Consider the following 13,845-nt stretch of genomic DNA (forward strand, 5'->3'; position numbering starts at 1 on the left):
GAGCAGCAGTCACCTCCAGAGCCCTCAAGGCTTGAGCAACCTCTGAAGCTGGAGGTGCTGCAGAGACCAGCGATGGTGCAGATGGGGGTCCAGCAACACCCCGCAGCGGTGCTGCCGGCGCCCCTGGTGCTGCTTGGCCCCAGGCTGGGGGGAGCCGGGGTTCCCGGGGGCCACGAGTGAGATTGGGAGCCCCGGGCAGCCCAGGGCCACTGAACGCCTTCCCAGGGGCCGGCAGCTCAGCAGCCACTGGTGCTGGGGTGGGCTCAGGCTTCTTCATCATCGTCCTCCTCCCCACTGGAGTCCTGGGGGACACCACCAACCTGAGGCTGAGGGGAGCGGATCAGTGGGCACAGGGCTCCACCGGCATCAGGGTGCTGATGCTGGGAACCCCATGGCCTCGTCTCTGTGGCTCACCTGTGGGCTGGGGTGGCCGTGCCGGGCCAGCCATGGTGCCAGGGCTGTGCCAGCCTCACCCACGTCCAGACGGCCGTGCTCCACCGTGGACTCATGAGCCATCTGCAGCGGGGAAGACTTTGAGAGCGGCCGGCACCCACCAGCCAAGGGGTTGGGTGCCCACCGAACGCCTCCATCAGGGAAACTGAGGCACGGCAGGTGAGCAGAGGGGGCCGGGAGCAGCTTACCAGGACTGGGGGGGCCCGGAAGAGGTAGCTGAAGGGGTAGTAAAGGAAGTTGATGAAGGAGGCGGCATAGAGGTCTGCGTAGCGCATCAGCTGGTTGGCAAAGAGTGTCTGGCGCGAGCCGCAGCGGAAGAGGCTGCCCATCTTCCCGTAGCACATGTCCATCTCATGTGTGACTCTCTGTGGGTGCAGCAGGGATCAGGGCACCCAGCACCACAGGGTTCCCCAACGGGGGGTTCTGGAGGGTCTGAGCTGTGCGCTGGTGCCCCCGGGCATCACCTGGATCCGACGCTTGATGGAGCTGATGTCCGGGTGCTCGCTGCTGCTGCTGTCCAAGTGCCTGCAGTGGGACAAACCCGGCTGGAGGGTCCCCCACGGGTGCCCACACCCCCCTTCCACTGCCCCCAGCCCACCCCATGCCCACTTACTGGTACAGCTCCGCCAGGAAGAGGTCCAGGCTCCGCAGCTCCTCAAACAGCTCTGCGAGACCAATGAGGCCGGCTCAGCACAGGCAGCGTCCCCACTGCCTGGCACAACCGACACGGGCGTGTCCCACCAGGGCTGGTCTGGCTGTCGAGGCGGGGGGGGAAGGAAGCTCAGGCACCCCCCCGGGCTCTGCTCACCGCTCTTCTCCGTCCAGACCTGCAGCTCACGTGCCAGCTCGGGCACCACCAGGAAGGTGCGCCAGCCCTGCCGCTTCTTGGACTTGAGGATGTCCCCGAAGATGTGGTCGCCCATGTAGAGAATGTCTTTGCCCTTCACACCCAGCAAGTCACACACCACGTCCGAGGAGCCTGCGAGAGCCGGACGTCAGGGCCTCAGCGCAGGCACGTCCCCTCGTGCTGCCCGCGGAGCCCGGCTCACCGCCGGAGTAGACGGCGCAGTGCTGGAGGGGGCCGGTGTACGTCCCGATGCGCAGCTTCCCCGTGTCCTGCGAAACAGCGCCCCGGGACGGGAACTGTCACCGGTGCCCACCCAGGGGTCAGGCCAGCCCGCGGTGCCTCGGCCGGCGCCGCAGCCCCACCGTGTTGACTTGGCGCAGGACGGTGCCCTCAGCAAAGAAGAGCGGTTTGCGGGTGTCCACCACGATCAGGTCAAAATAGGATCTCCAGGGGCGGTGCGGGGTCCCAGCCTGGAAGTGGGGTGTCAGCTAGGGGCTGCCGGTGGCACCCCACTCCTCCCTATAACCCCCAGTGGGGACAGACTCACCTTGTCCCCATCACTGAAGTCGAACAGGTAGGACATGATGGCCTGTGGGGACACCCAGCATCATGCCCCTGACAGCCCCCAGCCTGTGCTGCCCCCCCCCCCCCGGGCGGGACACGCACACAGAGCCCCCCCACTCACATCGGTGTAGTTGTAGTCGCTGTTGGTAGCCAGGAAAACCTTCCCCACCTCCTTCATGCGGCTCAGCAGCAGCGGCACACGGGGCTGGCAAGGAGCAAGTCAGCACAGGGGGGCCCGGGGGGGCCACGGGGACCCGGCCGAGGGCAGCGGGGTGGGGAGGGCTCCGGGGAGGGGTCCGCAGACACTCACGTCCTTCACCACATATTTCTCCAAGTTCTCCAGAGTCTTCTCCTTCAGGCAGCCCTGCAGAGGGGACGGGGTGTCCGGCAAACACCGCCCCAGAGTGGGGGGAGGCATCCCCAGTGCCCTCAGCACCCCCTCCACCAGTAACCCCCGCCCCGGGCCCCTGACCACTGCCCTCACCGAGAGGTGGACATGGTCCATGGCCTCGCGCACGTCCTGGAACATGCTGCGGAAGGACATGAAGAGGTTCCCGTGCTTGTAGCCAGTGTTGCAGCTGCAGCGGGGGGGGGGAGAATGTGAAGGGGCTGCCCCGCGAAAGGGAGAGCCCCCCCAAGCCCCTCCCCAGTACACCAGGTCCCCCCACCTTCTCCCTCTTACTTGATGTATTTGGAGCAGTTGGTAAAGAAGTCCACGAGGCAGGCGTAGAGATGGGCCTCTGGGGGGGGGGAGTGTGAGAGGGGGAATGGGAGGCATGGAGGGGGGGTGGCAGCACCCCAACATGGCCGGGGGGTGGGGGGGGCTCATGGTGGGGGTGCCTCGCTCACCTGTGAGGTTGAAGAGGGTGTTGAGGATGTGGAAGCGCTTCATGTCATCCCTCTGGATGAACTTGTTGGGGTAATAGTGGAGGATTTCGGCCCTGGGGAGGGAGCACGGAACTGCAGCTCATGCCAAGGCCCCCTGCGGCCCCCCCCCAGCCCCGGGGGGGGGTCCCAGCCTCACTCACCCCTTGAGGAAGCGGAAGCCGTGGGCACAGACCAGCAGGTTCCCGTGGGAATCCACCTTCAGCAGGTTCCCGTACAGGGCATCGAACACCAGCCCCCTGCGTGCACACCCCATCAGCTGGCGGGGGTCCCCACCGTGACACCCCCCCCGTGATTCACCCCCTCAAACGCCCCTCACCGTGTGGGGAAGGTGGGGTCGTATTTGTAGGCGAGGATCTCGTGGGGGTACCCGATGGACACGAGGTGCTGCAGCAGCAGCATGAAGGCCAGTTCCTCATAGTCGGGGGACTTGTACACTGTACATGGGGGCAGAGGGGGCATGAGCGGGGCTGGGGGGGGGTCACCCCAACCCACCCCCCGAGGGGCCCCCAAACGCACTGGCCAAGGTGTAATCCATGTCAAAGCCAAAGCATTTGATCTTCTCCAGCGCCAGGCTCCGGTTGACAAAGATCCTGGGGGCGATGGGGGGGTTATGGGGAGGTGGGGGGGGGTGTGTAGCGCTGAGGGGTGGCGTGAGGAGGGGATGGGGACCGGCCCCCCCCCAGCCCCAGCCCTGGCCCGGGGGCCCCACAGTGAGTTATTGGAGCAGAAAAATGGGCTTTTGAGCTGGAAATGGAGCCGGAGCAGGGGGGGCAGGAAGGGGGATGGTGACCCCCGGGCTTGCCCCCCCTCGCCCGCCTGCTCTACATGGGGGCCCCCAGGGCCCCTGCCCCCTCCGCACCCCCCAGGGTCCTTCCCTCAGGTCCTGCCACCCCCCCAGTGTCCCCCACACCCCCGTCCCCCGCAGCTCCCGCTCCCACCGGTGCAGGCAGTCCCTCCGCAGCGCCCGGGGGTCGCCCTGCCCCGGGCCGCGCTCCCCCTCGCTGCCCATCGCCGCCGCCTCGGGCCGGCGCCTGCGGCCGCCGCCGCTTTAACGGGGCCCCGCGGGACCGCCCCGACCCGGCCCCCGGTCCGGCCCCCCCCCAGGCGCAACAGCCGGGACGGGACCGGGGGCACCCTGGGGTGGGGACCCCCACAATGGACCGGTGACACCCCCCCCCGTGCCCTCCCGTGGAGCAGCGCCCCCCGGGCACCCCCAACAGGGGCTCCCCCTCCCCAGGCCCCCGCGGTGCCCGCCCGGGGGCGCTGGGGCCGGTGTTCGCCCCCGGTAGCGGGGGGCGACCAGCGGCGAATCATTAACCGGGGTCAAGGACAGGTCCCGCCGCCGCCCCGAGACTGCCCCGATGGGCGCCGCGGGGAGGGGCTGGCGCCCGGGCACCTCACACCGGAGGAACGAGACCCACAACCCGGTGCCCGCGGGAAACGGGCACATCCCGGTGGGTCACAGCCCCGCGGGGCATGACCCATCCCTTCCCCCCAGGGATCCCCGGGGGTACGCGGCTGCCCCCCCCGGCCCGGTGCCAGCCGCGGTCCCGCCGCAATCACCAGTTGCTCTTGCACCACCACAGGGTGACGTGGGTCCCAGTGCGCGGCCCTGACCCGGGCTGGGAGGGAGCATCCCTGGGATGGGGACATGGAGTGGACAGAGGAGCAGCTGCTGACATGGGGCTGGCAATAGGGAGTCAGGAACTGACCCCCCGCTCCCCAGGTGTGGGGCATGATAAACCACCCACCCCCCCCGGGCCTGTTTAGAGCCAGTCCCATGACACCAGGAGACATGTGGGGCTCTTATCAGGCACCCCAGTCCCCGCTCCCTCCCAAGGCATGGGGCCAGGCAGAGGCCATGGGGCAGCATGTGAGTGACAGGGGCCAGGACATGGGGCCATCACCCCCCTGCCCCAGCACAGAGGCACCACTGGCATACGAAGGAAATGTTTATTGAGTCCGAGGTAGCAGCCGGGGGGGGGGGGGCAGGGGCTGCCCCCCAGGGGGATGGTTGGGCAGCAGCTGGTGTCCACACCACGACAGCAATGGAGGCAAAGCTGAACACAGCACAGCCCGGGGGGGAGGAAGGACAGCCCCAAGCCCTGCCCGGGGGGGCAAGGGCCAGCCCCCGTCCTTACTCAAGGAGGAATCACTGCCAGGGGACCTTAACCAGTCATTAAAATCAAGAGAAGTGGCTTCCCATAACTGCTAATCTAAAGCTACAGCGCAGCAGGGGAGTCACAGCGGGGGCAGACGCTGCCCCCCAGAAACTGAGCGCCAGGACACGGGTATTAAAAAAAAACAAACAACAGAAAGATACTTCAGTGACAACACGGGGCAGGACTGAAGCAGCCCCAGAGGTGACGATGGCCCCAGCAGGACGAGCCCCCAGCTCCCGGGGCAAGGGCAGCAGCAGGAGCAGCGCAAGCACCGGTGTCCTCACACCTTGAGCACAGCGAACTTGAACACAGCCATGATGGCAGCACTGATGAGCCCCGAGATGGGCACGGTGACGAACCAGGCCATGAAGATGTTGCGGAAGAGGCGCCAGTCCACGGCCTTCCTGGAGCGCAGCCAGCCCACTGAGACCACCGAGCCCACCTGCACGGGGACCATGGTCAGCACTGCCCCATAGCCCCCTGACCAAGGTGGCTCCAGTCCCAGGGGACCCTGCAGAGCCCAGTGAGGAGCTGCCACCCTGAGCCGGGACAGGGCACTGCAGCACCCCAGTTCCCACGGCCACTTGGCAGAGGCCAGGGCTCCATGAAAGGGGGTTTTGTCCTTCGATCACCTCCGTGAGTGTCCCTGCACGCAGGGACTCCCCCCCCAGCCCTGGGCAGCCCCACATTGAGATGCAAATGGCAGAGCTGGGAGCTGAAGGGCAGCCAGGTCCAGGACCTCCCGCACAGCTCAGCCTGGTTAGCGCCAGGCTTGGGGGGAGCTGAGCTTGCCCCCAGCCGCCACCAGCCCCCACCTACCTTGCAGTGGGTTGTGCTGATGGGGAGGCCAACATTGGAGGCAATCACCACTGTCAGGGCAGACGCCAGCTCGATGCTGAAGCCACTGCAAAGACACAAAACGCATGAGAACCAGGACACCAGCCAACCCTCACTGTCCAGCGCCCAGCAGGGGCAGCTCCTCTCTTGCCTATCCAGACCCCCACAGTGACCCCCCAAGGGGTGCAGAGAAGGTCTTGCAGGGCCACGCTCAACCCAAGAGAGAAAGGAGAGGGCTCCAGGAGCAGGATGCAGCTCCAGGGCTGCCTGAAGCCTCCCCCTGCCCCACAGCAAGGCCTTACCTTGATGGCGTGATGGGTGTCAGGTCCTTCCCCATTGTCTGGATGACTCTCCTTCCCCAGACCCACAAACCGATGCAAATCCCCGCACCCCCGTAGAGCAACAACCAGATGGGAGTTGGCATCGTGGTAGCCACATCGCCCGTCTGATAGACCAGGTAGAGTGCGACCAGGGGCCCTATGGCATTGCTGGAAGGGAAAGGAGATCTGGTCTAGAGGGCCAGAAGCTCGGGGCAAGAAGGGCACCAGCAACCTGCTGACCCAACTGACCTGACATCGTTGCCACCGTGAGCGAAGGAGCCAAAGCAGGCTGTGAGGATCTGCAGGAACTGGAAGAGGAGGGACACCTCAGGCTTGTCCTGGTCCTGCCACTCTTCCAGGGAGCCGCTGCTGCCCTTACGGTCGGCAATGCCCATCTCCGCCTGGGCCGTGTTCAGGTCCACGTCGGCAGCCGGGTGGGCATCAGCCACCGCGTTGCAGTAGCTGGTGTAGCTGTCCATGCGGACCCTCTTCTTGGTGTCCGCCACAGGCCACGTCAGCTTCTCCATGTCCTCGCTGTCCCTGGCGCGGAGCGAGTCCAGGGGCATGCCGCAGATGGCCATGGTGTAGGAGGTGTAGCTGTTGTTGCGCCGCAGCGGCTTGTCCCCCGAGTCCCCCATGCAGTCCCCCATCTTGGCCAAGTGCAGCTTATGCAGCAGCTCCTTGTAGAGGCCCGAGTCCTTGTGCACGGTGTGGTACTGGTACTGCCCGCTGGAGCTCAGCTGGTGGCCCACGGCCTGGTTGAACTGGACGAGGTTCCCGTTGGGCAGCCGCACGGCTCCTGACAAGGGACACGGCCTGGGTTGAGCACCCTGGGATGGAGGGAGACCACCCAGCAACCCCATAGCACCCCCCAGCTCTCACCACTGTCAATGCTGGTTTCCTTCAGGTCAAGGCTGGGGAGCTGCTCCTGCTCCGGGGCCTCCTCCAGGTCTCCCAGGTTGAAGGAGACCGTCCTCTCCTCCACCGGGGCCCGCTGGGGCGCAGCCAACCCCACATCAGCAACAGGGCTCTTGGCATCACCCAGGGGCACCTTGGGCTCCTCCTGCTCCTCCTTGGGGCTGATGTTCTTCTCCATCAAGGGGCTCTCAGAAGGACTCGACTTGATTTCTCCTGTGAAGGGAGGCAGCTGCCATCAAACCCCTTCCCACCACTGCACCCAAGGCCACGAGCCAGCCCATGGCCCTTGCCACGCACATTTATGGTGGCTAGATAAAATTTACAGCTTCCCCCCCATCCTGAACTTTGGAAGCTGTTGGGCAGTCACACCTTGGCCTGGGCACAGCAGCCAAACAGTCACAAACCAACTCATCTCCTATTTATAGACCCCAACCACCCACACGGGGTGTGGTGAGCACCATTATGGGGCTTTTATGCCCATTTTTCCTATGGCAGAGGCTCCTCTTTGGGCCATGTTTGTCCCATCCCCTGTTCCCGGCAGCCGTAGGATGCTCTGGATCTGCCCTTGGGGTGGCTGCGACCCCTGGAGCCAATGGGAAGGTACCCAGGAGAACCTGGCTCTGCCAGCCCATCAGCTCCGGCCAGCCCGGGCTCCTCTCCAGCTCCCACTGATGGGTGACAAACCCAAACAGGAGCCAGCCCCCACCTCCCGAGGGCAGCCTGGTTTCCTGTCCCACTGGAAAAGCCAAACTACAGCACCAAGCCCTGGAAACGGAGGCCGTTCCTCCCCCTCTACCGGGAAAAGCATGTTTTTCTCCAGGTGAAAACATGAGGTCAGCTCCTTCGTACAACAACAAAAACCACCTCCTGGTCACAAACATGACCCGTTCCCGGAGAGCTTGCTCGCTGCAAGGGCCAGGCTGTGGCCTCCAGCTCCTCAGCCTGGCATCAAGCCCCTGCAGCGATGCTCTCCTCGCAGTTAAGCCGAAGCTCAAACAGCTGGAAGATTGTCGAGGGTGGCCATAAAGCTGTTAGTCACATCCCAGTTACACCGGTCTGACAAGGACACTGGTTATCCCCCATCTCCAGCACCTCGGGTCCCCCAGCCTGCACATGACATTTATATGCAAGACCACACACGACTCCAGGAGAGCTGCCGGCACTTCCAGGAGGCAGAGCCGGGGACTGACTGCTCTTTTGGATGCCTTTCAATAGACGTTTTTGCTCCAGGAAAAGGATTTCATCAGCTTACACAGCTTTAGGCTTGTGATCTGCATCTGCCAGGCCAAAGATTGATCAGCAGGTACAGGGAGGATTAAAGGTTACACTGGTTAGCAGGCGGGTTGTCTCTCCTGCCTTCTCCTCTCCTCTATTAAAGGGCAATCAAGCTTTTGGTATCTACTGCCATCCTGCACAGTCTGAGGAGAGAAGCAGCTGACAGGTACCAGCAGAACAGCTCCTGTGAGGGGTCTCGGGAGGCAGCAGGGCCCAGCTCCATGAGATGTGCCCCAGTGACTCAGGGTTTGCCAAGCAGCTTAAGCGATAACTGAAGCTGAGGAGTCCCTGCTAATAACAGCCCTGCAGCTAATGAGATCTCCGGCTGGGAAAAGAAGTTGGTTAGTCCAAGTGTGCCCTTCCCCAAGGGATTGCAAAGAGAGGCGTTACTTACGTTCAATTTTCTTCTTCATTCTCGGACATACAAAGAACCAGATGATGAGAGCACAGACAACAGCACTCCCCGCCGAAATTAGGAGGATACCCCACAGAGGAAGTTTGTCAAAGCGCAGCACTAGGAAATAAAACAACGGATCTTTGAAAACCTCCAGGCAAAAGCCTCCTCCACATATGACTTTGCTCTTCCCAGTACGGGGACCCCATCACCTGCAACATCCCTGAGCTAATTCACCTGCTAGGGAGAACCACTGTTGGAATGCCATCACTTAACCCACACAGGAACCCCCCCGCTTACACTCTCCCCCCACAAGCTCATCTATCACATGTGTAGATACTTTCCCTCCCTCTCCTGCAGCCAAATGCAGCCGGGGGCTGGTGCGTGCCCAGAGGCTCCTCTCAGCCCTTGTCTCCTCCCTTGCTGCAATGTCAAAGCACCCGCGTGGCTGCTGCAGCGGCTGCACCGCGTCCCCGGCTGGGGGGGGGACGGACAAGCAGGACCGGGGCTGCTCCCCCCTCCAGAGCCCCACACCACCGCCTGCAGTGGGGGAGACTCTCCTGCTCCCAGGAGCTCCAGCAGAGGCAGCCAAGGTGCTGGGTGACCCGCTTAGAAGCGCTCTCACACGTGGCGTGACTTTTAGCAGCCCTTTGGCATCCCGCAGCCCTCTGCAGCCCCTGGGTGAGGTATCGGGTGCCTGTGACCGCTCAGCTCCTGCGCCTGCTGCTGCAGGCAATAACTCACTGCTCCACCACCAGCACATCACTGCTGTACCCACGCTCCTGGCGCTCTGCTTGTACCAGCCCCTGCGCTGGAGCGGCACGGAGCTCACCCAGCCCTCCTGCAGCTGAGCCGAGGATAAACACGCACCCACCCCCCGGGTGCCAAGTGATAACGTGACCTCGGGGCAGCACCGGTGCCCTCGGCAGCACCCCGGGCTGGGAAGGGGAAGCTGACATCCCTTTTCCAGCCTCTGTTTACAGACAGACCTGGCGCTCACTGCCCTCACCCCACCTCCAGTGGCTCCTCCACAACAGGAAACCCAGGCTCAGACCAACAACAGCTCGTGCCAAGACACCCCGGCGACGGAGGTTACAGAGACTCCAGCTCCACAGGCAAAGCCACCTTCCCCTGCCAAACCCTCTCCTACCCCTGCCCACATCCTGTCCCCTACACAACAGCCAAACAAGCATTGCAATTTGGCTTTTCAAGCTGCAGCACAAACTCCTCTTCTTGGTACAGGTGCCAGCTCCTCTCACCAGAGATAATGAGTTTGTTCATAGGACAGGAGAACACAGAGGCACAGCCCCCAGCCCTATTCCTATAACCTCGCTACTGGCAGCCTGAGGAGTCTCTCCAGCAGCAGCCAGGTACCTGAGTTTTAGCACAGGTAAAAGAAGGGAAGGGGAAGTGTCCTGTTATCTGCCAGGCCTGGGAAGTCTAAGGAGAAATGTCTGGAGGGGTTTAGTTTGAGCAGGTCTCTTTGGTTGGACAACTATCTAGCCCAGAACTCAGCGCACGCTAGCCTGCAGCCTTCCGAAACCGGCACAGGCCAGCCGCCTTCTAGGAGATTTCAGCCCTGTAAAGCAAAAAAGGGGTAAATCGTGCATTTAATGGAGGTTTTGTAACAGGTTTATAAATTCAGGTGCAAGCGTTCTGACAGGTACTTACAAGGGGCACCAGTATACATGATGGAGAAGAGGTTGATCCCCACAGTACAGGCGTAGAAGATGGGCAAAGCTCGCAAGCCGTTGGGAACGGGATCAGCCTGCAAAACACGGAACACTGCTGCGGAGAGCTGGGCCTTGAGGGCTCCCAGCAGCCCGGAAGCAGCCCCTTCCCCAAAAGGGGGTTGGTGCCTTGGGTCAGCTGCTGACAGCAGCTCCAGACACCACGCTCCCACTCTCAACAGCTCCTAAGGAGTCACCCGCAGAGCTGCCACTGTCACCCAGGAGGTGACCCAGGGCAGGACCAGCCGAGCATCCCAAGACAAAAGCTTCTACCTCAGTCCAGCTGACTTGGATGAAATAAAAGTGCCCCATTACTCACAAAGCAGCTTATTTGGGCACATACCTGCATGGAGAGGCCCTCATCCGAGCAGCAGGAGCACTTAATCTCTGCTGCTGCCCAGCAATTGGGGTCTAACGTCAGTACAAACACACTGAGCCTTTCTGCATGCCAAGCAGGAGGGAGCAACTGGACTATTCAGCTCCAGAACAAAGCGTGACAGGGCCGGCCCAGCTCGGAAAGGCCAGTTACGCAAGGGGACTCTGACAGCAGCAATGCTGAATTGTTTTACAAGGGCTGCCAGGTAGAGACTAGCAGCGACAAGATCTTAACATCTCTTTAGGTTAGAAATAGAGCCAAGACCTAAAATAATTTAAGTTAACCTCAAGTATGCAGAACAAAACACTGGAGCTCCTTGGGATATCCCTGCTCTGGGCTGGCAGCATCCTGCACTGCAGGACCATTATCATCTCAAAGATGAGGTCTAAAGCTGCCACCTCCATTTCAAGCACTTTTGGGTGCCCAATTCCTCTACTTGGGCTTTTGGACAGTCCCAGCAGTGGGTGCATGTTCCCAGAACCTGCACCTCGCTTCACCTGGGGCACCAGGTGGGAAGAAAACTCAGTTCCCACAGCACAAGAGACCTTCCTGGCTTCACAAAAGCCATGGCTGCTGCCATTGCCTTTATCTGCAGCCTGGCACAAGAGGAGGTCCAGCCCTGGGCCAGGACTTAGGAAAAGCCTGAGGAGCAGCTCTGACCTTCCCAACTCTCGGCTACTTCACCAGTTGGAAACCACAGGAGATGCCTGGCCGGGATGTTCTGGAGGAGGTGAAGTGACACTTCTTCACCCCCCAGGCTCCGCTTTGCGGAGCAGCTACAGGTCTCATTCTCTCATCCCTTTGGCTCCTCTGAAGGGCTCACCCAAGTGCCAGCATAAGGGTGGATATGCCTGGAGAAGTTCTGGTGCACATAACCCGACTGGCAGAGGAGGGACCACCCGTGAGCCCCAAGGGGACAGAAAACAGGTGAACAGCCCTCACCTTACGGAGGATGAACCTCTGGACGAGGAAGAACAGGACAGCAGACATGGTGCCTGAGAGGAGGGGTGAGATGAACCAGGACAACACTAGGAGAGAAGAGGCAGGATCAGTGTCCCACTGCCAGGAGGGGAGCCCGGGGTGCATGTGGTGGCCACATGAGCCAGACTTACCAATCTTTAGCAGCTCAGACCACTTAACACCTTCTTGCCCTTTGGCCACCAGCGAAAAGCCGATGGTTGCCCCAACAATGCAGTGGGTACCAGAGATGGGCAGCTTCAAGAATGAAGCCACAAGCTGCCACACAGCGGATCCTGGAGAAGAAGGAGAACCTGGTGAGACAGCATCACCAGGACACCCCAGTGCCCCACACCTCGACCCTCTGCTCCTCACCGAACATGGCACTGATCGAACCCGCCATCAGCAGCTGCTGCTGCGTGGAGTTGTACACGTTCACATCAATCAACCCCTTCCGGATGGTCTCGCTGACTTTGGCCCCCAGGAGGACAGAGCCCACGGTCTCAAAGATGCTGGCCAGGACACAGGCCTGTCGGAGGGTCACCACCCCCGAGCCCACCGCCGTGCCAAAGGAGTTGGCCACATCATTGGCGCCGACAGAGAAGGCAAGGATGAAGGCGATGATGAAGCCCAGGATCAGCATCCAGAGGAAGTCCGCCATGGGCGCGGGGGGCACGGCGGGGGTCGGGTCCATGGCTCAGGCAGGGGGTTAATAAATTAGGTGGGAAGTTCAAAAGGAGGCCTGGGGCCGCTATAGGGAGCGAGGGGGCTCTGCCGTCCTACGGCCCCGCCAGCCGCGGGGGCCCGTGCACCTCGCCATGGCCTGCGCCGCTCCTCATCCTGCGGGAGAGACCGGGATCAGCGCGGGGGGAAGCACCGGATAACGGCCCTTCCCGCGCGCACCACCGCCCGCTCCCGCCGCCATGTGCCCGCCCCGCCCCAGCATAGCATAGCCCAGCGCCAGCCCGCCCAGCCCGAGGCCGCCGCTCACCGGCAAGGCGAGGCCGCGCCGCGCTCCAGTGACCGCCGGTCCGCCCGGGTGTCCCCGCTCCGCCCCCGACTGGCGCCGCTGCCGCCGCCGCAGCTTTAAGCGCCTCCCCCCCCCCCCACAGGTGACCGCGCCACGCCCCCTGCCCTGACGTAGTGCTCCGTCCGCGGCGCCCATTGGCCCGCCTGCCGCAGGGGAGGGGCGAGATCGCGCCGCCATTGGGCAGCGCCGAGCGCAGGGCCCCACCCCGCCGCGCCCCCGCGCGGGCAGCGCGCCGCGGCACCACGTGCGCGCCCAGCGGCGGCGCGGCCCGGCCGGAACGGAGCGGAACGGAGCGGAACGGCATTGAACGGCACCGCGTGGGCCTGCTCCGGCCCGGGCCGGCTCGGCTCCGAGCGCCGCCCGGGCCCAGGGCTGGGCCCCGCTCCAGGCGCAGCCCCGGTGCGGCACCGGGTCGGGCAGTACCAAGCCGCAGAGCACCGGGCCTTGCGCTGGGGGGGCCCGATTGGTTCGTGGGTACCCGCAGCGCCCCCCCCCAGCCTGGGCAGCACGACCCGGGGAGCGCACACACACACCCGTGCACATGGCAGTTCCCGTTCCTGCCTCGGGGTGACCGTTGCCCGGCAGGAACCGCGGCTCATCGGGCCGCACCGCGGGTATCCGGCCGCCGTACGGGTCAGCGCTCGGGGCCGCCGGTGACGTGAGCCCCCGGGGGAAGCGGCCGGGATGCCCCGGCCCCGCTGCCACCGCGTCACCGGCCAGAGTCCGTGCCGTGTCCCCGCGGCCCCCTGTCCTTGGCCACGTGCGGTGCTGGGCGCAGGGGCCGCGGCGTGGGGCTAGGGGGAAGCCGAGGGGGGACCGTGCCCAGAGCCTGGGGTCCCATCGTCCCTCTGAGCCCCCAAGACGGGAACAGGGGATACCCCTGTGCCCTGTCCCCTCCCCACATCCCGGTCACCACGGAGTGGCCCCATCTGCCTGTGGCAGTGAGGCAGACTCCCCTGGATGAAGCTGGGAGGGCCCATGGCCTGGGCCCCCGGGTCTATGCCCCTGTATCCCCAAAGCCGGAGGGGACCCGGGTGTGTCTGCACCACTGCGGGGCAGAGGTGGCCAGGGGCAGCTCTGAATACATGGGGTGC

At 63.6% G+C, this 13,845-nt stretch overlaps 2 protein-coding genes across 6 annotated transcripts; both read right to left on the reverse strand.

Annotated features, from left to right (window-relative positions):
• Positions 1-139: 139 nt before the first annotated feature.
• LOC115618511 (cytosolic purine 5'-nucleotidase-like) lies at positions 140-4,358 on the reverse strand. 4 transcript variants are annotated; one of them, XM_030510159.1, is made up of 18 exons: positions 4,316-4,358; positions 3,269-3,342; positions 3,069-3,186; positions 2,893-2,988; positions 2,714-2,805; positions 2,547-2,604; positions 2,349-2,442; positions 2,175-2,228; positions 1,986-2,069; positions 1,848-1,889; positions 1,663-1,770; positions 1,503-1,569; positions 1,262-1,432; positions 1,067-1,118; positions 918-978; positions 642-818; positions 415-516; positions 140-326 (listed from the first exon to the last, which is right to left on the reverse strand). In XM_030510159.1, the coding sequence occupies exons 2-18, from the start codon at positions 3,285-3,287 to the stop codon at positions 264-266; spliced, it is 1,458 nt and encodes a 485-aa protein (XP_030366019.1). In that variant the 5' UTR covers positions 3,288-3,342; positions 4,316-4,358; the 3' UTR covers positions 140-263. The 4 variants fall into 4 exon arrangements, with proteins under 4 accessions (XP_030366019.1, XP_030366018.1, XP_030366017.1 ...); XM_030510158.2 differs by lacking the exon at positions 4,316-4,358 and adding an exon at positions 3,691-3,788 and having other exon boundaries at positions 140-302; XM_030510157.2 differs by lacking the exon at positions 4,316-4,358 and adding an exon at positions 3,691-3,788 and having other exon boundaries at positions 140-320.
• Positions 4,359-4,686: 328 nt separating this feature from the next.
• Positions 4,687-12,806, reverse strand: SLC20A1 (solute carrier family 20 member 1). 2 transcript variants are annotated; one of them, XM_030510143.1, is made up of 11 exons: positions 12,713-12,806; positions 12,097-12,561; positions 11,877-12,017; positions 11,707-11,792; positions 10,330-10,426; positions 8,659-8,778; positions 6,954-7,202; positions 6,321-6,870; positions 6,054-6,239; positions 5,734-5,818; positions 4,687-5,356 (listed from the first exon to the last, which is right to left on the reverse strand). In XM_030510143.1, the coding sequence occupies exons 2-11, from the start codon at positions 12,413-12,415 to the stop codon at positions 5,195-5,197; spliced, it is 1,995 nt and encodes a 664-aa protein (XP_030366003.1). In that variant the 5' UTR covers positions 12,416-12,561; positions 12,713-12,806; the 3' UTR covers positions 4,687-5,194. The 2 variants fall into 2 exon arrangements, with proteins under 2 accessions (XP_030366003.1, XP_030366004.1); XM_030510144.1 differs by having other exon boundaries at positions 5,309-5,379; positions 12,713-12,785.
• Between the last annotated feature and the right edge of the window lie 1,039 nt (positions 12,807-13,845).

Source organism: Strigops habroptila, chromosome 21 (genome assembly GCF_004027225.2).
Source record: "Strigops habroptila isolate Jane chromosome 21, bStrHab1.2.pri, whole genome shotgun sequence".
Lineage (NCBI taxonomy): Eukaryota > Metazoa > Chordata > Aves > Psittaciformes > Psittacidae > Strigops > Strigops habroptila.